The sequence below is a fragment of the Alligator mississippiensis genome, chromosome 4 (genome assembly GCF_030867095.1).
Source record: "Alligator mississippiensis isolate rAllMis1 chromosome 4, rAllMis1, whole genome shotgun sequence".
In the NCBI taxonomy this organism is placed as follows: domain Eukaryota; kingdom Metazoa; phylum Chordata; order Crocodylia; family Alligatoridae; genus Alligator; species Alligator mississippiensis.
In genome coordinates, this window is record NC_081827.1 from 60,629,002 (window position 1) to 60,656,877 (window position 27,876).

At 39.7% G+C, this 27,876-nt stretch overlaps 1 protein-coding gene across 3 annotated transcripts in view; it reads right to left on the reverse strand.

Moving 5' to 3' along the window:
- The window catches only part of SCAF11 (SR-related CTD associated factor 11), a 75,301-nt gene that overhangs the window by 19,691 nt on the left and 27,734 nt on the right, over positions 1 to 27,876 (reverse strand). For all 3 annotated transcript variants that reach the window (XR_002091887.2, XM_014601036.3, XM_019492820.2), the window contains exons 4-10: positions 26,899 to 26,976; positions 24,236 to 24,330; positions 21,417 to 21,484; positions 16,338 to 16,390; positions 9,839 to 9,945; positions 8,609 to 8,698; positions 5,779 to 5,891 (exon numbers count right to left, since the gene is read on the reverse strand). Coding sequence is in view for 2 of the 3 variants with exons in the window: in XM_014601036.3 (XP_014456522.2) it covers positions 5,779 to 5,891; positions 8,609 to 8,698; positions 9,839 to 9,945; positions 16,338 to 16,390; positions 21,417 to 21,484; positions 24,236 to 24,330; positions 26,899 to 26,976 (604 nt within the window). In the remaining variant the exon portion in view is untranslated. The remainder of the gene's footprint in view (positions 1 to 5,778; positions 5,892 to 8,608; positions 8,699 to 9,838; positions 9,946 to 16,337; positions 16,391 to 21,416; positions 21,485 to 24,235; positions 24,331 to 26,898; positions 26,977 to 27,876) is intronic.

The window sequence follows — 27,876 nt, forward strand, 5'->3', positions numbered from 1 at the left end:
ATGCTTGCTGTCCAAAGTAAGGCAGACAAATCTGATAGCAGGATTCAAGTCTTGGATTTCAAAAATGTAAATTTCAACAAACTTAGGTCACTAGTAAGGGAAGTGCTGCAGGGCCAAGGACCAAAGGTGAAAGGTGTGCACAAAGAGTGGTTGTTCCTTAAGGACACTATCCTTAAAGCACAAAGGAAGTCCATTCCCATGCAAAGAAAAGGTAACAGAAGGGCTGGGGAGCCCTCTTGGCTAAACAGGGAAATCACAGTCTTCTTAAGAAAGAGGCTTATAAACAATGGAAGCTCTGGGCAGGCCCCAAGGAGGACTATTCCATGACGGCGTGCATTTGCAGGGAACAGATAAGAAAGGCTAAAGCAGTGACTGAACTTAGATTAGCAATGGGAATCAAGGACAACAAGAAGTCTTTCTTTAGGTACATAGAGAACTAGAGGAAAACAAATGGGCGTGTGGGGCCTTTGATCAACAACTCAGGAGAGCTGGTTACTGGCACCCAGGAGAAAGCTGAACTCCTGAATGACTACTTTGCCTTGGTCTTTCGCCAGACCAAGGGGAAAACAATGCCAGGTAGAGTACAGGATGAGCACGGTAGGAGTAATCGCTTTCATGATAATGCCATATAATTGGTGTATGTCTAATTTTTTTTAGTTGGTCATACAAGTCAGCAGGACCAGATGATTTTCATCTGAGAATGCTGAAGAAGCTGGTTGAAGTCATTGCAGAACCCCTCCGAAACTCTTCCACAACTTGTGACACTCTGGAGAAGTCCCTGAAGACTGGAAGAGGGCCAATGTTGTGCCCATCTACAAGAAGGGCAGGAGGGAGGACCTGGGTAACTATAGCCAATCAGCCTAACTTCCATCCTAGGAAAATCCTAGAAAAGTTCATCAAGGAGTCTATCTGCAATAAGCTTGCAGAAGGTAAGATTCTGAATGACAGCCAGCATGGCTTCATCACAGGCAGGTCTTGCCTTACCAACCTCCTCTCTTTCTATGACCAGGTAACTCGCCACCTGGACACGAGAAACCAGGATGACATTGTATACCTTGACTTCCAAAAGAACTCTGCTCTAGTATCCCACAATGTTCTCACGAGAAAAGTGGAGGATTGTAGGCTTAACTCCAAGACTGTCAGGTGGGTGAGAACCTGGCTGCAGGATAGGACCCAGAGTCATAGTGAACTGATCTGTGTCATCCTGGCGAGAAGTGGGCAGCAGTGTCCCATAGGGGTCGGTGCTTGGTCCAGTACTTTTCAACATCTTTATTAACGCTTTGGATGTGGGAGTGAAGAGCTCACTGGCCAAGTTTGCGGACGACACCAAGTTATTGGGAAGCGTGGTCACGCTTGAAGATCGGCTACAGATACAGACAGACCTAGACAGGCTAGCAAGTTGGGCAAATCAGAATTTAATGAAGTTCAACATCGAGAAATGTAAAGTGCTCCACCTTGGGACGAGCAACCCCTAACACACCTACAGGCTTGGTGGCACCACACTGACTTGCACCACAAATGAAAAGGACCTGGGGGTAATAAAAGAGCACAGCATGAACATGAGCTGGCAGTACGATGCTGTAGCCAGTAAGGCAAATAATACTCTGGCATGCATCAATTGATGCATCTCCAGCTAAACCAAGAAGGTGATTCTTCTGTTCTGCTCAGCACTGGTGAGACCACAGCCGGAGTACTGCAACCAGTTCTGGGCACCACACTTTAACAAGAACATGGACAAGCTTGAGAGAGTCCAAAGAAGAGCTACCAGTATGATCATTCTCTTACACAGCTGAGGGATCTGGGACTCTTCAGCCTGAAGAAAAGACGACTGAGAGGGGACCTGGTAGCAGCTTACTGCTACATTAGGGGAGTAAGTCAAGGGCTCGGTGAGCAACTGTTCACCAGGGCACCTGAGGGCAAAACTAGGAGTAATGGCCACAAACTCCTGGAAGACCAATTCAGGCTCAACAACAGGAAAATCTTCACAGTCAGGGTGTCCAAACTGGAATAAGCTCCCTCCAGAGGTGGTGCAATCACCTACCTTGGAAAAATCTTCAAGAGGAGACTAGACCAGGGGTAGGCAACGATTTTTTGGCCAGAGTGCCAAAAAAAAAATCACAATGTCTTCCTTGGAAGGAGTTGGAGTGCCTACATGCTGGAGCACAGAACAGCTGTCTGCAGCCTCCTGGCTGTAGCCAGCCCACGGAGGCCAGTCTGCTTGCAGCAGGGCTTACAGCCTCCCAGCTGCCTGCTGGGAGCAGCCTGGGCTCCGTGACTCCCAGCTGCTTTGAGCCTGGGCTGGTGGTGGTGTGCTGGCAAAATGGTCTTGAGTGCCATGCTTGGCATGTGTGCGAGGGGTTGCTGAGCCCTGGACTAGACAGTCATCTTGCTGGGGTCACCTAACCCTCAGTTATCTTTCCTGATGATCTTCCAAGGTCCCTTCCGGCCTTACAATCTATGAATCTTCTACAGATATTCTCTCACAGACTTACTTGCATAACACTGAAAGTGGACTACCAACTATTCTTTCGTGGTAAGCTTTTCAAATGACTGATAGAAACCAGAAGTCAGGTAAGCGCATGTAAAATGTTATGTTACTGCTTCCCATCTCAGACTGTCCTTTATCTCCAGGGAATTAAACCGAGGTGAATTTTAGGATAGATTATATACAAAGAGTTTGAAACATTCACATCTGTTCCTCCAATTTCTCCTAATACACCAGTATTTCTACTCTCTCTCATTTCACCTCACCCTCCACTCTCTGGCCCTCTCTCCCATCTCTCTCTCTCATTACATTTTTGCATTTCTGTAGATTGTCCTGCAATATTATTTTTGTCAATTTCTCTCCTCTGCCTTTGTGGAGCCTTCATTTTTTACCCTCTCTCTCACTTAGTAATGTCATCAGCACTTGTAGACAAGTTGCCAGAACAAGTAATAATTTGGGATTTGTTTTAATCTTTCCTATAAATTCTATAAAATTTATTGTTTTTTGGTGCAGATTAACACAGAAGCCTCATCATCTCATTATGCCTATGTAACACCAATAAAATTGTAGCAATTATGATGAGATGACCCAGGAAGGAGTTAAGATGAATATCAAAACTGCCAAACATCTTCATGTAGGCACAGACCTTGAATAGAGATACTTGAACTGCCTACACTCAGGGGTCAGTAAGACTAAAAACACATTATCTGTGGCAATACTCTAAATGCAAACATCACTTACAAATCTGGGAGAATATAAAACATCAACTGGTCTGCCCACATATAGTGGAACCATGCACCAATGAGGACCTTGCTAAGGTATAGATCAACCAATAGCATGTGCCCATTTTGGACTGAAATTTGAACATGACAGGACATGAAACGATCATCTAAGGGGAGGAAGTCTAGCACTCTCACTGTTCATAGCAGCAAATTTCCTTGAACCCTGCTCAATGCATCATTAAAAAACAGCTGTTTCTCTCATGCTCCTCCTTACCCTACCTCTCTATTACAACATAGAAGCTATCAAGCTTCCTGTAAAGAGCCCTTCTTACTGGCTCCTAAACCCAGCTATAAAGTCAAATGTCTGCAACCAGAAAGTTGGGTTCTTTCAAGGGTGGAAAAAAGTGTATTAAAAAAGTAATCAGTATTTAAAACTATAGTCAAATAAAACTTCAAACTTTATAGCTACAATTAGAGAGTAACACAAAGTGTTAAGCTGCTGTCAAGTTTCTCTGTTTGTCTCCAATACCCAGAGGACTTAAAATCTTTCATTTGAAAAATATAAAAATTCTTGTCAATTTTCCAATGCAGACTATAGCTATAAAGCAACTGCTGTTCTGCTATTTAAATACAATTCCCACATGTGGATAGCCCCTCAAATTTTAGTCCTTTGAAATACAAACTACTGAAGCGTGCTTCTGAATCTCAAATAGCATGAGAACCAAGAGGATATGAACTAATAAGTGTCAAGTCTGAAAACATAACTGGAACGTCCACATTAATTGTTCAATTTCTAACTGTTTTAACAGAAGAAATGTTTACCTATCGCTACTGGATGCACAAGTTGACATAAAACCAGAAAAGGACTGAGAAGAGGGAAAAAACATTAACAGAAACATTTAGGAAGAATTTTTTTTGCTATAAGAGCTGCTTCACTCTCCCCCACTTCTCACTCCTTTTCCTTGCCAACTGTGTCCCTGTTCAAGCAAGAAGCCTTTAGATTCTTCTCATGCTTACCTGGCATTTAAATCTGAATTACTGCTTCCTCTGAGAGCTCTGCTTTTCCTGCTTCAGAATACTGGAGGTTATGGGAGGGGAGGAAGAGCTCTCTTCTCTTTGTGTTTGGAGGTAGAAGAGACTGAAGCAGGCACTGGATTGCAGTTCCAGCAGCAAGAGGCAGAAGAGAGAGTGTGCGCTCCTTCCCTGCCCCCTCCTTCCCTCAAGACCAAATGATTCTGCAAGTCTCTTCCCCAAAGTTTGTGGGGTGTAACAAATGAACACCTTCTCATGACCCACCAAAGGGTTGTGCCCAAACACTCTCTCATAACCCACCAATGAAGTACTGTTCTAAAAACAGCTAGACAAGAAAGGAATGTTCCATACACTATACTGCCCATTCCATGTTTTTAAGAAATTAACAATGCATCAACAAAACTGCTGAAGTTATAAGACTAAAAAAGTTTCCTACAATGTTGATAGAGAAAATATTTAATAAACTACACAAGAAACCTTTTAAAATAGAAAGCATTTTTCTCTGCACCAAACGAAAAGGAGTGTGTTGTTGTAACAGACCATTTAGCAAGTGGGAGAGTTTACTCTGTACATTTTAACCACCGAAACAGATTATAAATAAGATAAATTTGATGTTTACCAATTAGACTACATTTTGTTACAATTTAATAGCTACACACTAAGGCTGTGCAGAGCTTTGGTCGCTGTTATGACTTGACGGAGATTTGGCCCGATTCAGTGGCCGAATCTCCAAATTTGAATCAAATCAGGAGACCCTTTAATCTCTCAAAGTGGAATTGGAACCCTCCAAATCAATTTGGAGAATTTGATGATTTGGACATAAAACACACCTTTAAATGTTTTTGCTATATACCTCAAGGCACCAGGCAGCTTGTGAATAGTGAGATGGTGGGGCAGATGGAGTGTCCCATGGGAGTGCGGCAAGGGGGGAAGAGTCGCCAGCATGCTTGGCGGCAGACCCAGCAGACCAAAAGCTCTTCTGGTCTGCTTTCGGGTCTGCTGCAGAGCACGCATGGGACACCGCCTTCTCCTCCCAGCTCAGTGACTGGTGTGCCTCCTGGGTCTGGGGGGGCACCCAGAGTCCCCCCACAGCCGATTGCCGAGCTGGGGGGTAGGGGGGGATGGAAGGGTCCCCTGCACACTCGACAGTGGATCTGGAAGTGGGTCTGCTGCTAAGCATGCAGGGGACCACCCTGCACTCCTGTGGGATGCTCCATTCACCCCACCATCTCAGCGTTCACAAGCCGCACCTGATACCTCAAAGTATGTAGAAAAAACATTTAAACTTGTGCCTATGGCCAAATCGCTGAATCTCCAAATCAGCATTGAATCATCAGATTTGGATTTGGCCAAATCGAATCAGGACAGTGATCTCAATCAACGAATTGAATCACTGTCCGCCGATTCAGGTCGAATCCCAATCGAAAATGGCCTGTTTCACACACCCTTACCTTACTACACATTATTTAAAAAAAAAAATCATACATGAACAATAAGTCTACATGAACTATAAATAAAACTTACAAAAAAAAAGTTTACCAAAGTTTTCCAAAGGTCGGCTATTTGTTGGGAAAACGGTTCCTGGAATTGATGTTGAAGCAAGGAGAAAAGTTTCTATTTCAGCTTCAGCTTCACAAGACATGAAGGGAATGCTGGAAAATTAAAGAACATTTAAACAATGATTTATGAGTAGTTTTGGAAATAAGGCACTATAGTGTCATTTAATACGCTAAGGAAATAGTATTAGGTTTCACCATATAGCAAATGGAATATCTGGCCTAGCCAGGACTGCCTGATAAACAGACAAGACAGTAAAAGCTGATAAATAAGCTCTTCTTCAGAAAACATTTTTTCCAAGGATTCTTCTTTACCAGCAGACAGATTAAGATTTATCTCACTATATATTTCTGATAAAAAACGTAACAAACTAGCAGTAGGGTTTGGGAAAGACAATCTAGAGTCCTGCTGTGGCGCCCTGAAGTTATCCCACATTTTTAGCTTAGGCTGAAGCAGGGACTTATTCTGAGGCACATTTGACTAGATAGTCATTGGTTATGGGTGACTGGTGCCTCCCGAGTCTGAGGGGGGCACCAGATAGCCAATGGGAAGGGAGGGGTGACCCCCCAGTCAATCGCAGACTGGGGGGGTTCCCCCAGCAGCAGATCACCAAGCACAGAACCACCAGCAATGAAACTTCCATTGGCACTTCCAGTTTCGCACAGCTGGCACTTCCAGAGGGTCCATGACCAATCTCGGGGGGTGCACATACACCCACTTGCACCCCCTTATGCATTGTTCATTGTCCGCATTACTGTGTACTTTGCTGTCACTGGTCAGACAGCAAAGTGCTGCCTGAGGATCTTGCTCCATTGCATCATAAAACTGACACATAAGGAATATTCACTGTTAAATGCAGTAAGGCAAAGTGGACAGAAAAGAAGAGCCGTGACAAAAACCTGAATTTTAAACCAAGCTCTTATTAGCTTGCCAGGTGACTTTCAGCAATTATTTCCTTCTCCATTTCTCAGTTTCCTCATCTTTAAAACTGGTCCAGGCACATTTTGATCTTTCTTGTAAAAGGAGGTAATTGTGATATTATCAGTGTTCTGAAATCTGCTTGAGGTGATTGTAAATGCAGCTTAAGGTGATTTTCACTGATACAACCTCAATGAAATGTGGCTTAATCTAATTAATAACATATGGAACCACACAATAAAAAATTTGTCAAAATGACTTAAAACATTTAAAAGTTGATTTTATTTAACTCTCTCCTGTAAGTTTATTTTTTTAATTAAACATAAAACAATGACAAACATTTTTATTCTAATTTAAAATTAATATGAACTTAATAAAAAATATTAAAAAGGGAATATATTTTCTACCCACTGTAAGTCAACCCACTGGCCTGGTGAAATCACTGGCTGAACACCTATAACCACAACTCCAACAACATTAAATCAACTTTAGACAGCAGAAGCCTTTACTGCAGGTTCAGAGAATGTTTTCTTATGTCAGTTTGCTTAGTTTAAATAAGTCTATTAAAAATTAAGAAACATATTAGAGGTTGAAAAAGCTGGAAAAAGTTTTTTTTCCAGGGTTGGTGTGCGTAACCAAAACATAAATTCTATAGAGTAACTGATTCCAGATTTCACTCTGTAGTAAATGTATTGCATAGTGTGAAACACATGGCCACATCTTCTCAAGCTGCTACCCACAGTAGGCAGTATTATGACAGAGCCGCACTGTTAGATGACATGAGGCTGTTTATAGATCTTTTGTATAGAGATCCCTAGGTGGCAAATAGCCACCTAGGGATGAAACTGACCTGGAGGAGGGAGAAGACATTTTCTCCCAGGAAGTCACCACCAAGTGAAGTTACTACTGGTTTTTTTCCCCCCTGAGTAACCTTATCCTGGAAAAAGATACTCCACAGTACATTGTGCCTTGTACGTGCGCTCCATTCTTACTACCGAGTAATCATGTGTGGTGTCCAACACTCAAGTAATAAAAACTAGATCTAAGACAGTGAAATGTACCAGTTCAAATATGAATGAATATTTTGATGGTTGCTAAATTATACTAGAAATAAGGTAGATATTAAATCAGTTGAGCCCATGATAGCTCCTTTATTTCTATTTTATGTGTTACAAGATTTACATTTTCTCTAGGGATGCAAATAATGATTAAGTACCCGTTTAAACTCCCATAATGTTACTGGTTAAAATGGTTAACCGGTAACATGCATCTACAAGGAACTGGCCCAAAAGTCCAAAAAGGCTGAGAACTGCTGATCTAGAGTGATGTATCCCCTATATTAGCCTTCCTAGCATCCAGCATTATTGGTTTACACATGCCAAAGGAAACATCCCCAATCTTTGTGTTCAACAGCTATTAATAGATTTATTGTCCATAAATTTGTCTAGTCCCTTTTTAACCTGGCTATGCCATCTGCCTCTACCACCTCCTGTGGCAATGAATTCCACAAGTTAACTATGTATTGCATAAAAACATTTAAATATGGTGAAAAATTGCAATCACTTAAATAATGCAAAGCACTTTCCAGGGCTGTTAGTCTGAATATGTACAACAGATTCAGAATTCAGTATATGGCAAGGTTAACATGCTGATACATAAGAGGAGCAATTACAAGTCTTTACAATAATATATATAAAAAAGGTCTTAATCTCCATAAAACCAGAGTTAAACATGCTGTTAAACCAGAAAATTATGAGGACATAAATTTTAGTTTTATGTTTATAGTTAATAATATTAAACCTAAAAAGCAATTTGATCCCAAATCTGATTTTAAACCCGGCAATTCCCATTTAACCACTTTAAAGCACAACCAGTTTGGATAAACTTCATTTACCTTTCAACTCTAGCTCGCGCAGAAGACCATAACAATTCTATTTCTTGTCTCTTCTGCCTTATCATTGCATTAATTTCTGTAAGTTCTGTACTGAAAGATAAATTTCAAAACATATTTAAATAAGTTTATGTAATGATGTTTTGCACCTTTAGCAATCAACATATTAAAAGGCATTTTCACCAAATTACGTTGTAACACTTTCAGATGGCATCATATGATTTCTCTAAATGTTCCACTAAGTAAGAATATCCCACAACTACACAATAAATTTATGACAGATGAGGAGTTACTGAAGTGTCATAAAGATGGTATTTTTGACCTTTTGTCCAGATTAAATAGATACAACTGAAGCTATGATTTGCCATATTACAGTTCAGAGGTCATGGTAGAACTGTATTCATGAACTTCCTAGAATGAGTCATGTATCAGCAGTTGTTCACTCCTTTTAGGGAGGCTTTCAAATGTGCAACTTTGAGAAAAGGTTCATGAGGAAGCTAAAAACTGAAGAAACTGAATAAACCTGGAAAAATTCACACTGATATACATAGGACAAGTAAATTTATTCCCTATAATACAAGATATATAAATACCATTTTAGGTTCTATATTATTGAATTAATATTCTTTAAGGCATTAATTATTTTTCTATCACTTTAGACTTCTGTATTTCATGAGGTCCCAAATGTTTCCTTCCCCTAACCCCACTCTTCCCAAATCTTGAGTCATGTGTGTTTTTATTAATGATTTATTTAAATATACTAGTTCAACTTAGCAAGGGTGGTTCAGGCAAAGACAATTATTTCTCACTGAGTTGAGTAAAACAATCAAAGAAGATTCTCCCTCCTACATAGCAACCTAAATTCCTGCACTTCTCTTTTTCTGGCCCTTTCTTAAGTATTTAAGGCCTGAATTAATCCAGTTAAGCACTTAAACACATGCTTGTATTTCAAATATGTGGTTAAATCCCATAAAAGCCCAGACTTGGGCGGACAATCAGGTAGTATTCTGAACAGAGATGACTGGTGAAAAGAAAACAGTTTGTGATATTAATCGTTAACATTTTCAAGGATAACCACAGGCCTTTGCTTGGCAGTGAGCAAAGGAAAAGTTGAAAGTTTTTCCAATGTGTTTTCAGGTAATGATACATACATGGAGGTATAATTTAAGTAAGTATGATATCTACAATGCTAAAATGCAACTAATTGCAGGCAAAGCATTAGCATATACTAACCAGTCACTTCTATAACCAGAAAAAGATTCTCCAGTGCGAATACTGGACGGAATTTTACTGTAGAAATGATTTCTGAAATGCTCACTTGAGCAGGTCTGTCTTCTGGGCTACAAAATAAAATTAAAATTAAACAGATCCAGTACTAAATCTTTAGCAATGAAAACATGTTGATTTACAGAAAAACACTAGTAAAATGTCATTTAGATAACAATACTGAGGCACCTCATTGGCTATATAATTAATCCGATATTGACTTGCAGTTAAAGCCAATTAAAATCTGTTTTTTATTCTCAAGTGATTGAATTTAGTCTTCTTTTTTATGTACCTTCTTCACAAGGCAATTTTAATTTTTCAAAATATTCTCTAGCTTTGGCATATAAAAATATTTAAAATAATATTCTCTTGAATGTTTTTCAATCCTTTTTTGTAATTCCTTTAACAAGTGTGCCAAAATGTCTATGTACCTCATACACTAGGACATCCCCATAATGGTTAAATGATGACTGGTTTTAAAAAGATTTAGGTTAAGAAAACTGAATATTTCATCATTGATAACTCATAATAACCTGTTCTGGTAAAGAAGTATTAATGGAAATATCAAATTTCAGCACTGGAAAAAGGAAAGGCTTGGTTACCAGCCTGCCTCTGAGTCACTATTTAGTAGAGAGACCCTAAGGAGACAGTTGAGCAGCACAGAAGACTTTTGGGTATATAGACTTGTGGATATACAGGGACAGACTTATGAGGCAATACATGCAACTGGGCTCTGCTTTAAAAGGACTTAGAAGCAGTGGGTGCAAGAAGCAGCAGCAATAGGTTTCTCAGTTTGTGTGTTGAACCTCAGCAAAGCACACAACATCACTGGACAGAAGCATACAACAATTCAGAAGCTGAAAAAGGACTGGATTATGAAGGTGAAAGCATAAGAGACTCTTGCGGGAAGAAGCAGCTGTTTACAAGCAGGAGAGAATAGGATAGTGGGGGTGAGTTGGACAAGATTTTAAGAGAAACCATGAGTTGAAGGCCCCGATCTGTGTACTGAGACGCAAGATATTCCCAGTGATTCAGTTGGGGGGGGGGGCAGACAGATGGATGGATGTTGGTTCAATGCATCTCTACAACATATTCCATGATATTTCCAACAAAGAAAAAACTGTACACGCACTCAATTCCTCCAAAATAATTGTAAATCAATACCAACCTCATACTCCTCTATACACTAACACCACTTGTACTTATTCATCACACCAAGTCACTGTAGAAAGAGTTACTGTGGTTGAGGTCAAGATTAGACCTTTTTCCTGTTCTGGTCAAATTCAACAGAATCTGGTGTATTCACTGTATAAGTTAATAACATCAGAATTGTCTTATAGACATAGAGTTTATGAGTGACTGGGTAACTCAATGTGGGATACTATAGAATGGTCACTACTTTGTACAAGCTGCAAGAGAGTTATGCAGTTGTGAATTTTAACTCTAAAAGTATTAAGTTTTTTGAAAGGTAAAAAAACTCAATTCATGTAATGGTTTTTGTTAGATACGGTTTTCTTCTTGAAACTTACTTTGCAAGTCTGCAAAAGTTTACCTGACCACTGTCTTCGCAAATATATCTTAGTTTATTAGAATTTAGATATGACACTTGTACTATATTAGATGCTTGATACTATTTCCAAAACTCCTCATTGTACGCTTGGAATAATCCAAGAATTTCAACCACTCTGGCAAACTCCACAGAATATGCATACCATCTTAAAAATCTGGAGGGGAATGGGGAAGAGGAGGGGGGGGGGGGAAAGAAAAAAAAAAATCAATGTTTCTCACTTGCCCAACAAATGTATCACTGATCAAAAAGGAGATTTCTTGTTTACATTCTTTGAAAAGCAGTGTTACTGTACACTTGAGGAGGAATGCCCCACCCTCTAAAAAAATCCTTTAAGACAGTGGTTCTCAGCCTTTCCTGGACTCAAAGCATGCCTTGTCAGACTTGAGACACCCCTCTATAACTTTCTGTTAATTGAGAGGAACCCCATTTTGAACACTAATTTATTACAGGATTTACCACCTTACAGAGTGGCTGGGCAGTGGGGGAACAGCTAGACAGGAAAAGACCAAGTCTACCCTAATCGCTTATCTCTTCACACCTCCTGTATCTCCTCACATCACCTGGAGCACCCTTCAAAGGATCCTGTAGCATGCTGGGTAACCCAACACCCTGACGGAGCATCATTGGTTTAGAAGTACGTTAACCAAAGATGTTTTTTCATATATGGATATCTTTGAAGGTATCATTCTTTAACGATACTGTAAAACCTCTGCCGGTGTAATAAGGGGCAAATGCTTCAATGTTTTCTGAGATCACTGGAGTCCTGAACCAGTTGGAAATCATTTTAACATCAGGCAAGCTTTAAGTCAGGGGTGTCAAACATAAGGCCTGTGGGCTGGATCAGCTCACAGGAACTCTGCTATCCAGCCCCTGGTGCTGCCTGGGTCTGATCAGACCCACATAGAACATGGCCTATGCCCATGGTGCAGGGCCAGACCCTTCTTCCCCCTCCCTACAACCTCCCCCCAAGAAAACCTGATCCAGTGGCTGGTCCAGCCAGTCTGAGACCCATGCTGCATGTGGATCCTGGAGTACCTGAAACATGTGCTGCATGCTGCACAGTCTAGTTGAAGCAGCTGCTGTGCTGCACACGGTGGCCATCCCAGCCAGACCACACTACAAGCAGCACCTGCTCTGACATGTGCACCACACACAGTGCCCACTCCAGCCAATCTGGGACCCACCCTGAACAGGTGTTCCCTAGTGCCACATGCAGCATGGCCCTGGAGTAGGTGAAACAGGCGATGCACGATGTTCAGCTCCCAAACTGCTGTGATAGCCACTACATGCAGCACAGCTGCTGCCCTGGCCAGACTGCATGCAGCACTCAATCCATCTGCTCTGGGATTTGCATTGCAGCATGGGTCTCAGACTGGGTGAAACAGCCACTGGATTGGGTACACTGAGGGGGTAACAGCCAGAGATTAAAAAAGAAGTTTGTGCAACACTGAATTGGTATATATGGTAATACTGACCTCTGTACATACTACTCTGAACTTTCATAGATTTATATTTCTCAATGTTGAACTTCTTCTGGTTCTGATCTGCCCAGCTTGCCAGCCTGTCTAGGCTGCAGATTCAGGCAGACCCATCTTCAGGCGTGACCACACTTCTCCATAACTTTGTGTCATCTGCAAACTTGGCTAGTGAGTTCTTCACCCCCACATCCAAATCACTGATGAAGACGTTGAATAGTACTGAACAAAGCACCGACCCTTGCAGGACACCACTGGCCACTTCTCTGGGTCCTACCCCACAGCCAGCTTCCTACCGACTTAACTGTTGAGCAATTAAGCCCACAATCCTCCAGTTTTCTTGTGAGAACATCCTGGGATACTAGATCAAAAGCTTTTTGGAAGTCAAGGTATACAGTGACAACCTCCTCTCTTATCCAGATGGTGAGTTACCTGATCATAAAAGGATATGAGGTTGGTAACACAAGACCTGCCTGTGACAAAGCCATGCTGGCTGTCATTCAGAATTCTATCACCCATAGACTCCTTAATTAATTTTTTCCAGGATTTTCCCTGGGATAGAAGTTAAGCTAATTGGCCTATAGTTAGTTACCCAGGTCCTCCTGTCTCCCCTTCTTAATGTAACCCCCTAACTTAATGTAAAAGACTCAAAAGTATTTAAATTAAAACAAACGGACAGGAGAAAACTGTTCCAAATTAAAGCACCTCTCAATTTCAATTTGTGCAAAGCTCTCTGGAGAGATTATGTAACAAGAGGGTTACTACCTTTACCTGAAAAACTTAAGAGACATGTGTCAGGGTTCTCTCTTTTTTAAGTCTTCCTCGGAGGCACTGGGTGTTGGCTGCAGGCTGAGGATTTTGAGTGGGCTGTGCCAATGCTCCTGCTGGGGCTTAAGGTCAAAGGGTCATGGCTAGGGGATCTTGCCCCGCTGATCAGGATCAAACCGCCTGCCCTATTTGGGGACAGGAAGGAATTTTACCCCATGGTCAAATTGGTATGAACTGTGGTGGGTTCTGCCTTCCTCTGTAGCAGGAAGCGTAGCCCTCCACCTGGGATCTCAAGTGTATAATCAGGGCTAGGCAATTATTTGGGCTGGGAAAGCTGTTCAGTGCTTGACGGAGCATGTGGGTGGGGTCTCCACAGAGCCCAGCCTCAGACCCAAGGGCATGGTGCACTAGGTTGGGAAGATAAGATGGGGCTGCCTGCAAGCAGGGAGCAGTGTTTGAGAGCAGGAGAGGCAAGCAGGGTTGGGATCATGGGATGGTGACAGAGTGGGGCCATCCCAGCAGCTTCGGGGCACAGTGGAGGTCCACTACATGAACATCCCTGCAATGGGTGCTGGTTCCACGGAGACTCTGCTCACCCACTCCCCATTCAGTGCTCCCAGCAGTGGGTGTGGGGCAGACCAGCTAGAGAGTTCAAGCAGCAGAGATACTGGCAGGGGCAACTAGAGAGTGAGGGTGAGAGCCAGTTGCTGCAGGGGCTTCCAGGAAGCTGAATCCAGCCATTGCCCCTGCCCTGGCCCAGTCCTGTGGACTACAGTTCCTGGTATGCCTAAGAGCTGCATGTGGGGATAGGATGGGCTGTGCTCCACACCAGGTGGTACCTCTGTGCCTAGTGGGACCAGCTGCATACACCACAGCCTGGGCTGCACCCTGTGCCTGGTCCAAGTGGGACCAAGGGACCTGCCACAGGCCAGATAGAATCACTGAGTGGGCTGGATCTAACCACTGAGTGGGCTGTATTTTGCCCACCCCAATGTATATTAACAACCTTTTACAAAAGCAGGACATTGGCTGCTGTTGTCCCCTGCTTCTAACCTGTGGCAGATTAGGGTGTATTGTTAGGGTTGACAGTTTTACTAAGAGGTTAGATTATGAATTTGTATAGGAGGGTTTGGATAGGGATGATCCTGCCTCAACAAGGGGTTGGATTAGATGACCTCTGGAGATCCCATCCAGCCCCACTTCTCTGCAATTTCTATCTTTCAGTAAAATTGGAAAAAAATATATAAGTATTATTGGACTACCAAACCTTGTGATGATATTCTGGGTTCAGAACTAAGTGCTCCAAGAAACGTTACTTCCCGTTCCAATTATTAAATATACCCAACAAACAATCATATGCTAAATTCTTGCCTTCTGCAATTCATTCATTAAATAATTTGCCTTTATTTCTGTCATTGTGCAATAGGATGATTGTGGACAAAATATTAAGCATAAGCCTGTCATCCTTTCCCTGATTACTATCCTTGATTGATACTTAGCTGTATCTACCTGCAACTGCCATTTACTCAACCTTAAAGAAACAGGTTGTATGTGTACTTCTGAAATCTGGCTGAAGTGGTCCTTTTGCTCCACTTCCAATTTTTCAATTAACTGTATTATGGAACAACACAGACTCTCCATAGCAAAAGTTCCATTGCACAACCACCCTATTAAGCCATATTTTTAATACCCAATAAAACGTTGAATGAAAAAAAAATGGGTTTGGGTGAGCAACTGATTAAGAAAAAGTTTCTTGGATAACAAAACAAGAGAAACTGAGAATAGCGTGAAGGCCGCAATGACCACAGTTTATGTGAAAAGAAGCACGAACAGACTGAGATTAAGGCTCCTTATGGCCTGCACTCCACATCCTTGGAGTAATGTTGAAGTGAGGGAAGAGGAAGATGGTAACCAATATTCTCCAGATACAGTTTATATTTCTAATTAGGCTAAGTATGAACACGAATATTTATTTACATAAAATAATATACCTGTTATTTAAGGCACAAAATAACCAGAGTACTCATGCATGGCATGAACAATGCTTTTATTATTGATACACACACACAGAGCAAAAAATAGACACTATTTGCCAGACAAATGGCTGACTGCTTTAGCCAGGCATGTTTTCAGTATTGGGGACTGTTTATAAATTCCTTGATCTAGAAATGGGAATGGCCAATCACTCTCTCTCAAGAAACCAGAGCACCCTTGTTATAGCCTGTTATACATCAACAAAGCACACCACTACTTAACTATCACAGGCAGATTGTGAAAAGAATAGATTCAATAACCACCAGTATTTTAAATGACTGGCTCTTTATTAAAGATATATGGTTGTGTTAGATAAGGAACACAATAGTTATTTAAAAAGTTGACTAAAAAACCTGCAATTTTCCACTTCCTGCGTACTTTTAACTAAACTAGAGTTGGCAAGCCAGTCAATTGCCTGCATATTTTTTGACTGGTCAAAGATTATAGCTATTTTACAAAAAATACACATTTTTTTAGTTTTCTTGACAGAGGTATGATTTTTTTTGACACATTTCTTAATGGAAAATCTGTGCCTGATATTTGACCGAACCTTATTTGACCTGTCAAATACCCAACCCTACTTTTAACCAATATATTTTTACATGTTGTTTGAACAAACCTTGTCCATCTTCACAGATACAGTCTTTTTTCTGTCATCAGTTGAAATATCACCTGTGCAAAAATTAAATAGATAAATCTCTCTCAATTTAAAAAATACTTATTGATGCAGTATTAAAAATTAATAATAAAAATGCAGTATCAAATCAATTCCCCTCCACTCCTAAAGGAAAAGCATAAAACAATTGATAGAGAAGAACCAGGAAAATATTGGGAAGCATTTGCAGAGGAAGTTACTAAGATGTGCTACAGTAACAAGAATGGAAAATGAAAGATCCATTCGTCCTTTAAACCATATAAAAACAGGATCATGTATTTTTACTAGCTTAAATATATATTCAAGAGAAATTTTTCAGAGGCCAATTAAGATGCTACTGGAGCTAGTCATCTATTCCAGACTCCCAATGCTACTGAGCTGAAAATGAAGAAACCAAATTATCTCCATTAAAATTGTGGAAAATGGACCAACTGCTTGTAGGCCACAACAATCCAGCCAGATGTCCTATGAGAAGCAGGAGCTGCCCAATTCCCCTGCTCCATAACTACATGGGAGCTACTTAAAGGTCCACAGCCTGGTTACAGCTGGCAGATGCATAATGGGCTGGATCTCAGGAATTTTATCCCCAACTGATTCCAATTATCGAGCTTTCTGCCATGTAGGATCTAAAATGTCTAGCATGGCAGGACACAATCGTTGTGAACCAGGATTAAATTCCTCACATCCCATTAAACAATTAAATAATCATCTGCCTAGCTTGCTTTGTTTTCACCTGTAAAAAGGTAATTAAAAAAAAAAACCCAACATGCTTCCTAAAGCTACTTAAGAATTGCTGTACCTGCCAACAGAATGATAAGTGGGACAAGACGTATGTGCAAACACTTGAGAACAGGTAGGAAAAGAGACCCATGAGACCACGTTCCTATTTAGTCATAACCAGAACTACAGCAAAGCTTATGAGCCCATGGATTACTAATAAACGATAAAACTGTCAAGATAGAGTGCCAATTCAACAAGCTGTCCATGCATATAACTTCTGTTGACAACAGACACTCCTGAGGATATGAAGAGTCACAAGAAAAATGCAATGATTAGAAAAAGCACTGTCAATGTGAAAGATTTAATCTCTTTGGTTTATCAAAAAGGCAACTGTGAAGTGACTTGATTATAATGTATAAAAATGTACACAGGGAAAAACAGTACCATCTGTAAAAATGCACCTCAAGTATAACACTTTGAACCCCATTACTTAAAAGACCTTTTTCCTGGTTATTCTCTATCAATTGTTTTATGCCTTTCCTTTAGAAATGGCGAGGACTTAATTTGATCGTTACGCTCATCAGAAACTCTTTACATTTTGAAATTCATTCAGCTTTAGTTAAGAAGCTTGAGAAGGTCAGTTTAAAGCTCACTTCCAGTTAGTCTCATTTCCTTCGCAGAATTAATTTAATGATGCAATAGTTGGGTGGGGCTCAGGTGTGCACTCTCTCTCTATGTATATATTTCAACTGTGGAAAGAAAAACTCTTTGCTTCTCTATATACACATACACATATATATACACATACACACACACATACACATACAGAATCTATGTGAGAGATTTTCTTTACACAGTTGAAATAACTCAAAAATATATCCAAAAGGAACTTAATTTAATTTTAAAAAATTCTATAAATCTGGGAATTTGGGAACGTTTTTAAAGTTTGGATGAATTTTGTTAAACAAATATCTTAAAAAAAAAGGAAAAAAAGAGCAATACTCCTACAAAAAGCTAGAGTTGGACTTATCAGAAAATGTTACCTCAAAACGTTGCTAATGCATCCCAGTTCTGAACTGCTCTAACTTAATTGCAGTTTCTTCTGCAAGCAGAGACTGGGTTGAGTTATGATAGGTTCTATAATTGTTTTTTCAATGCACAAAAATAAAAGAAATCCATTTCATTCATGATGTATTCTAGATTTACTGTGATTTAAGGGAAAATGTTCACATTAATATTGTACTCTAGGCATAGTTCTATTACAGGCAAGTATTTTTGTGATATTTTATTGGACCAAACGTATAGTTGGAAGCATGGGCAGAGCTAGGATTTTGAAAACGGGATGCAAATGGTGCGGTGCATTGTCACATATAACATATTTTTTTTTCCAGTTACAAAGAAACTAGAAGTTTTACTAATAAGCTTGGGACCCAGGGCTATATTACTGTTTAAGATGGAAACAAAAATCTTTATTGGAATGTGTATTCATTTAACTATATCATATATTACATTAAGAATACAACAAACTAGGCAAAAATAGTAAAAATATATTGTTTCATTAGTCCTCTAGTCTTTGAAATTAAATGGACATCTCTTTCAGATTCATAAAACAAAAGCCTTCTGGAACGTCTTCATAGTGCATCCAATGCTTCACTGAAAGTTATTTCCATACCGAAATGTTCCCCCTGAATATTTCCATACCTGAACTGTTTGATGCTAGAATTACAAAGTCTGTAGGGCTCACAAACAGAAGATACATTACCAGGAGCAGCTACCAGACAATAAAATGCAGAAGAAAGGATAGCTTGATTAGTAAAGCTATTAAAGAGGTAACACCTGGTGAATGAAGAGTTTAGAAGGAATCAAGTAAATTGTAATAAGCCATGAAGTCAACCGACTCCCTCACTGTTGCCTGAATAGCAAAAGCTGCTGCTACTGCCAGACAGCTGGGTTTAAACTATGTGGGGCAGGAATCAAAGGGAGCTTAGACTGCATGATTACACCCCGTCCCTGGAACCAGCTCTGGTTGAGAGCGCTGTTGGACAAGGTTTTAGGCATCACGTGCCCTTCTTCAGGTCTAAGGCTACAGACAGGAGTTCATTTCTAGCACTAAGAATTCCTCTGAAATTCTTATTAGTAGAAAAATAGCCCCAGAGCTGAAGCCTACATGTATTTCAGCCCTCTAGGTGGAGTTGTGCAGATGAGCTCCCCAGCCAGGCAGCACTCAGCCACCCTTACGCTTAAGGGAGCCCATTAATGGACACCCTGCTCTCTCCCTTGCCTTGGGAAGGAGACAGGCTTATTAATTGGCAGCTGGCAGCTGCTGAAAAGCAGCTGCTGCCAAAGACCACCCAGGGAAGGTTCCATCCCCAGGAGAATACCCCCTCCCCCCCACCAATAAGCTGACTGAAGACCCTCCCCCTTCAACTGAAACCTGCTCTGGGAGGGATCCCCCACAAAGAATACCCTACTCCCTGCCATTCAGCTGACCTGTCCAGCAGAATGCAGCAGAGAAAATTTTTCAGGGCAAGGTCCTAACAGGCCACCCTGACAACTTGCTCTTGGGTAGGCTGGGCTATCAGAGCACCAGCATTCTCCCTCCCTTTCCCCTTAAAGGAAGGGAGGGTGGGAGGAGACTCAAAGGACTGTAGGATACTGGGTGTCCTGCACACTCAAGAAAAGTACAGATGTTCAAGTTAGACTGGGAGGAGGGAAACCTTCCTGATAAGCATCCAATCTAACTACTGGTAGAAAAGCCAGCAATCTTTCACTAGAAATCCCATGAATGGCTGTGTGCTCTCTTTCCAAACTGGGAAAAATGCTTTTCTCCTTGTATAAGTGTAACACTTGTTCATGGCTTAAGGAAGAGGCAAGTGAAAGATCAACTAAATAGTACGGGAAAGCCTTCAGGCAAATGCAATCTGCTGAGAGGAATGGAAGAGGGCTGTGAACAAGGAGCAAAGAGGTGGTATAAGGAGCCATTACAAGCAGGTGTCTACTCAACTCGCAGCGAAACAGCAAATTTTGCAGCTTGGTCGTAGCACAAAGCACTGATTTAGCATGAATTTTCTGGTGGCCCTGTCCCTTGCTGCTGACTGGTAGAGAGGCATATAACTATAGCAAATTCCACAGAAAGTAATTATATAAATTTGTCATATTATAAATTTAAATATTAAATTTAAATATATGATAAATATAAATGTATAAGTGATGTAACTTATAGCATCATAATTTATGTAGTATTCTACAAATGGTTTAGAAATACTAATTAATGCTAACCTTAATAGAAACATTTTCACTTCAATGACTGGTGCCTTCACATAGTCCATGTCACTAGCAGACTAAATCAAATCACATGATCCAAGGCTGCAGCGATTTGTCATGTTCAGTCTTTGTATTCTGGTAAGCATTGGGACTTTCTAAAACAGTGTAATATATGAATACAATGGGGGGTTTTCAGGTTGTTTCTGCAGGAAATCATGGCCAATGCGATTGCAGACAATGCTGTCTTTTGCAGTTTCTGTGAAAACCACAAATTAAAGCAGACCCCTAAGTTATAAGTAGTACAGCAGGCTATCTGGTTAGTAGCAGAAAGAGACCATTCAAGTAGTTTTGACCCATGAAGTGCAGGGAGATTAGCAGCAGTATTTCCTAGATTATCTGTATTAAAAATGAAGAGGTTTTTTGGTTTGTTTGGTGTTGTTTTGTGTTTATTTTTTATTTTTTTTAACTGTCCAGAAGGGCTGTGAATTTCTGTTCCCAGGTCTGCCATTTGCAGATCTTTTATGCATTCCCTTTGAACACAAGGACTGTGAGATCTGTGAAAAAAGTGTGCTCCTACTTGTGTTCATATTTATCTGTCCTTTATATTTTTTCATTGGAGCATTCACATTCTGATGTAGGAAAGTTCTTATCTAGTTTCATCTATATAACTATGTATTGCAATTATACAATGTCTCTTTGAGACCTATGGAAAAGCACTTGATTGCCTAAAAGCTTTTTGTAGAGTTCTTCCAGCTATACAACTGGTCCAATAAAAGGTATCACAAAAAAAAAAATCCTTGCTCCTCATGCATTTCCTGGACTACCGTGGCTGTAGAACTAGTATTGCTGGAGTTCTCTCTGACCAGAAAAAATTCCCTTTGCTTCTCAAATTCTACTGCTTAACATTCAAGTCTCTCTCTGAATACACATAATATAAAACTGACCCCCCCCCCCCCCAAAATTAAAAGCTTTTTAGATCACAACAGGAAAAAAATCCTAGAGTTTCATATTGAGATTAACGTAGTCCTAAAGCAACAACAAGGAAAAACATCTACTTACTGTGTTTTTTTTCCACGTCTTTACACAATTTTGCTATTAACGGCCCTTTTTCTAACTGTCCATCTTTTCTGTAATATATTAATGAAGAGTTATTTGCAATAATGCAATGGGCAGCATTGTATAAGATGTGCTGCATAACATTAATAACAAAGAAAGGTGGGGCCTGTCCCAAGTTTTAGGCACTTTTGCCTACTGAAGCACTAATCTTATATGCTGTATGTACTGCATCCCTTCCCATAAAAATCTATTATAAACCTCACCATCTACACATCCTATCATCTAATCAATTTTCAAAACAATGAAGTACCAATTCCTACATAATATTTGATGCCTTATTCAATTTGGATTTCAACTCGAACATGTAAAATGAGGGTCTGGATTCAGCTATTTGATTAATATCTGCCAATGCTTATAATAGGCACGCAAAGTATCAATGAAATTGAGTCCTGACCATGCTGCATGACTTAAGTCACAAATTTCAAAGTCCTGCCTGTCATTATAATATTGGATCCCAGATAAAAGAGGTCTTCCAAACCTAAACACATTTTATCAAAGCCAGATAGTCCTGACAGCCACAATATTTAGGCATTTCTTCCATCATGTTTCTACTTGAAATGGTAGAAACTGTCTCTTATCTAATGATCCATTTTATGGGAATGTTAAGATTCCAAAAGAAATTATAAGAAATCATTATATAAAGCTACCCATCTTGAAATAGTTCTGGAACATTCAATCACTTCTATCAAATCCCAATAAATCTGCGCATGAATTAGAGTCACCAAACAGCAACCTTAAGCCACAACAGCATAGGTAGAAAGTCATCACTAACTTTTCTCACTTGTTTGTGATTTTCTTAAATTTCATTTTGGGATGAAGTTTAATCTAAGCCAGGGGTCAGCAAACCCCAGCACACGTGACAAGCATGGCATGCAAGGCCATTTTGTTCGGCATACCACCGCCAACCCGAGCTCTAAGCAGCTGCCATGGAGCCATGGAGCTCAGGTTGCTCCCAGCAGGCAACTGGGAGGCTGCAAACAGCTGCTCCAGGCTCCAGCATGTTGGCACTCTGGCACCTTCCAAGGTAGACATTGTTTTTTTTCGGCACTCCGGCCAAAAACGTTGCCTACCCCTGATCTAAGCAATTGAGCATCATAAGGTAAACCAAAGAGAAAGAAGGTAAGAATGTCTTCTATAAAGATTAGGTGCATTTTCACAACAGAATACAAGAAGTTAATCCTTTGATTACCTACCACTTGGTTACAAGTACATGAAAACTAGCAAGTAGTTAGTTTCTCAAAGACTTAAGAATGACTGAAAAGGAGTGGCAATACACTGTATTTTGTTACTGTTTTTGAAAATAGCTCAAGTTAAAATTTTACAAACTGTTTTATTTTTTGGACTACCTTTTGCAGTTAAACTTTTTAACAAGTTTAGAAAATTTCAATTAAAAACAAGGAATTTTACTTGGGGAAAGTATAAGAAGTATATTAAAAATATTTAAATTACACTAGTTTATTTTAAGAATCTAGCATGTTGATATGTTAGTGAAATTATTTCCTGTATTTTATTTGGCATATAAAAACTAAGCTTAGTTAAGGTAAACTTTAGTTTAAGCTAAGATCTGTACGCATGCTGATAGTCTTGAGATACTGCACAATCGAGAGACACTATTTCAGCTGAAATCCCAAACAATTCAGTAAATTATTACTATGACTCCTGTGTGCCCAATTCATGTATTCATCTCCCTAATAATTTTATTTTGCTGTTGAAGAAACTGCTTTTCCCAGTAAAAGAAAAAACAGCCATTATAAATATATGACAGGGAAGAAAATTGCTCTTTGCAAGAAGGAACAAGAAGCAGTTCTCAAAGCAGTGCAATTTACTCGCGCATTCTTTTAAAATTAAAAAGAACTGCTAAATTCCCATAGTGATTTGAAAATGTTTCCTTAAGACTTCATGAGGATATTTTAGATGTAAATTCCTACGATCTATTGCAAGCCTTTTCAGAGGTTATCTTTAGGGACCTTATTCATGGAGGCTGCCTCCATATTTCACAGTCCCAAAACAGCATCCAGCACCATTTTTGCAGCGGAGCATGGCAGCAGCCCCCCCTCACCCGATTAAGCAAGGGGCCCTGGGAGTCCTGCCCCTCCCCTGGATATTGATGAGTGACCACCTGTGACTTTGGGGAGGGGCAGGACTTCCAAGGCCCCTTGTCCAGAGGCATGGTGCCCCCCCCCCAAAACTACACTCCACTGCAAAAATCTGCCCCTTCCCCCCAGGTTTCACAATACCAGGGCTTCCTGCCTCTATTTGCAGCCACTCGCTTTTCCTTCTTTTTCATAAGGACTGGGCTTTTTCACGGGCAACCTATCAAATTTGCAGTTTCCACAAAAATCACATAATCATAATTTGGTAGATCCCTAGTTATCTTAAAGGAAAAAAATGTGAATATCCAACAGTTTTATTTTTATGCTGTGTTTATTCTTTTTTCCTTAGTGCCTGGACCAAAGAAACCAAGCACAAAAGATACAAATACATGCAACAGGCTTTTGAAGGATCTTCCAAAATTAGTTTTAAATATTTAAAAAATGTTTATTTTGAACTCTTCCCCAATATTTATGCAATTAAGTGGACCTAGTATTAGTGATAAAAAAGAATGCTTAAATGGTACTAAAGGGAAAAGGGAGCATTTTTTTCCTGTAAAAACTTAATTTAAAAATAGGAAAGATGCTCCAAAATGTTTAAACTAATTTAAAAAGCTACGTTTATATTTTATTATGGCTACTGCTAAATCTTTCATTCAATGTACCACTTACCTCTTAAAGCCTTTTATATTGATATGGCAACATTTTCCCGTATTGCAGCAGCAGTTCTCATTCTCTTCTTTTTCCCTTAGTTGCCTCACCTGAACCTACAACAAAAAGTCAGTCAACTTTGGAACAATTAGAGTGCAAACTGACAGATGCATTTAAAAAAAAAAAATTAACATACAATGAATAGTTAGCTGATACACCCTCTAAGCTATATCTAAAAGGCCTGATACATCCTTAATCTATAGGTTATTTGGATCCCACAGAACCTCTAAAACCAGAAATAATTTAATCTGTTCAATTTCATGCATCACAGTATATACCTTCAGAACTGTTCCCCTGGTTTTTTATAAATCTAAATAATGTCGACTAGTTCCCCTTCAAAACAAGTTAGCCAATTTGATGTTTCTAGTTTGACCTACTCAATACGACCTGCTGTATAAAAATTCAACATCTGCCAGAGTGCAATGCATGCTGTCCCTATATACAGCTCCATTTCCAAACATGTGGCATGATTAATCTCAATAACAAAACAGCCCTCTAAATACAGGAAACAAAATAAAGAGAGTTTTCAGAAGCATAGGAGCTTTGGGAAAGTGCATAAAATGGTGAAGAAACACTGGTCCACACCAGGAGAGTTTTAAAAGAGACTAAGGAACATAACTTTAAAAGTTGTTTTAAAAGGTTTGGGGTGGGGGGAAGGGGGAGAACTGCTGCATACAAGTCATTCTTATTTACATTTATATCTATTGCATCACATCTTATACTAACATTTTACATTCTTATTTTGTCAACCTGCTAATAATGCAATTAATGAATTTGCAACAAATGACTGTAACAAGACAAATAAATCTACAGTCCCTTAGCTAATGGTCGCCTTATACTTTAAACCTTAGTTTATCTTACTCTAGATAGTTTCTTGGTTATTCAAAAGAAAGAGTATACAAACATGCAGTTGTACTAAAGTATTTTCTAGGAAAGGGAGGTATCTTTTGGTCATACCTCAGTGCCAGCAGATTCAAAGACAATCTACAATGATGGGAAGCACAAGAAATAATAGAAGTTCATTTCTTAAACCAGTACCTCAATTATATCTCTTAAAATACTACAGAAAAAAATATAAACAACCCACATTCTATAACCAATAAAAAAGTTGGAATGAGGTTTTTCATTGGTGTGACAGAATCACAGGATTGAAAGAAAGCTGAAGGGTAATCTGGTTCAATACCCTGAACAAATGCAGAAATGCCACTGCAAGGACTATAAACCATGACGACTCAACCTCCAGGGGTTCATCATAACACCAGCAACAGATGCATGCTCCCTTCTGCTAATTCTCTCCAACCCTATTAAACTTCCATTCCTTTCTATACAATCACCCAGCTTTCAACAGAAGAGATGGAAAGTGCCCTCAATCTAGTCTGTAGTTAAGATACTCCTCCTGGGAGTTTGGGGCAATGATTTTCAAGCCATGTCTCCCACTTCTTGGGAAACTACTTTAAGCCACTAAAATTACCACATAAAAAGTGACAATGCCCATTGCCATCCTCCACTAGCCCTATTTTTATTGGAAATAACCAGGGCTACTGTGATCCTGGCTGTGCCTATTTACACATTAAGCCTACCATTAAAAAAAAGCCTGAAAACAACTACTGGATTAGTACCCAAAAGGGACAGGTCCCTTGTCTGTTGCTACCAAATAGTTGGTACCAGTCCGTTTCTACCTTGATCCATGGAAGTGCAAGGACACTCAGATTGGCCAAGATGACACGAACAGTAACACTTCAGGTACTTACAGCTGCTGTAGTGCCAAAGCAGTTTGGCAAGGCTTTTGTGGATTGCTCAGCTGGAAGCAAGTACTTACATCCACCTAATTTACATTTTAGGTCCAAAAATACTTTTCTGCAGCTACAGTCCACACTATTTAGGAATCCATATGGGTAAGACTTAATATTTCAGATTCATTATACATTAAATATTAGCTTATATTTTCACTGATGTAGATATAAAACAAAAAAGAGACACACACATAAACCACTGATTCAAAGGCATCATGATTATATACGAATCTCGCATTGATTTACAGAAAATGTAAACAAATTACATTTTATTTCCATTTTATTTTCAGAAATACATAGACTATGTCCAAACATTCTGCTGGAGACTCAACTAGCACCATTCTGGATATTAACCACTGTAATGGATGGTATAACTGCTTCAGCATTGGTAGTACAATTAGAATTTACTTCCTTATTGTGGTTAAATAAGGTTTTCTAATTCAGTGGGAGCCAACCATTTTGGCAGGCATGTCACAAATTAGCACCAAACATTCATGGTGTGCCACTATGATCCCTTTTTTCCCCATTTACCCAATCTGCTACTCTGCTCCCTGGCCTGTGCTTCCTGCCTGATCTACTACTCTGCTTTACATTCCCTGCCCTATCCACCACTGCGCTGTCTCCCAGCCTACCACATGCTACCCTACCCATCTCCCCAACCTACCACATGCTACACACACAAGCTGCCCATGCCTCTTGTGGCGCCCATGCCTCAGGGTGGTCACCACTTCTTTAATCCAGGAGGAAAAAGCTTTGGCATAGCCCATATATTCTCACAAGTACATTTAAAAAAGAAAGAAAGAAAAAAAAAAAAGAAAGTTTGGGACTTACCTTTATACAGTCTTTTAAAGACTCAAACTTGCATACTGCTTGAAAAGGTTTGCGATCAATAGGACACAAAGCCATGATCTGAAAGGAAATTTTGTTTATTATAATCTGTATCAAGTTAGGGAGAAAAAAATCCAAATATTTGAGATTTAACAATAAGTTAGAGAACACAGCTTGCTGAACACACAAAATTACGGCTTACTCGTATTAAGAAATTATTGCTTTTTATTATCCTAGAAAAAATTAACTAATCATCATAAATGTTAGACACAGATTTAGTATTTTATCAATCACTTACGTATCCAATCTTTCCATAACACAGGGTGGATAAAAAATTAACAATTAAAAAAAGACGACAGATTTTTTATTTAAATCAGTTTAATTGTATTTTTGATCTTTTTGTTAAGATGTTTTAAAAAAAAATAAATTAAAACTATCGTTATATAAGTTTAAGATATGTTAAAACTCAAGATATTATCATGGAATAGGGATTATAACTTCTCATTTTATGCTATTTGAGATAGTATATTCATGTAACCTTTTTAGAAGTTTTATAAGTAGGTCACAGTAGGTCATGGACTATATTAGGGGCCCAATCTTATGGAGTTCCCAGTGGCTCCTCTATAGATTAGTAAAGATTAAAGAAAACCACTCTGCCCACTGGGAGTCAGTGCTCAGTCTGGAACATCCCATTAAGCATCTCTGTGATGCTTAGTTTTAGTTCTCAAACCGTGGATTTGTCTCTCCAGAGATTGTGGGCAGACAAGGTTCTTTGGATAGATGTGATCTCTTTTATTACATCAACTAAGTAGTCAGAAAAATTGTTCTTTGCAAGCTTTCGTGCACAAACTCCCTTCTTCAGGCCTAGGGAGAATTTGTCTCCATATGCTGCTATTTCTTATCAAGGATGTTATCACTGGAGATGAGAGATGACAGACCTGATTACCCACCCATCAGTCCCACTGTCTCTCTGAAAGTTTG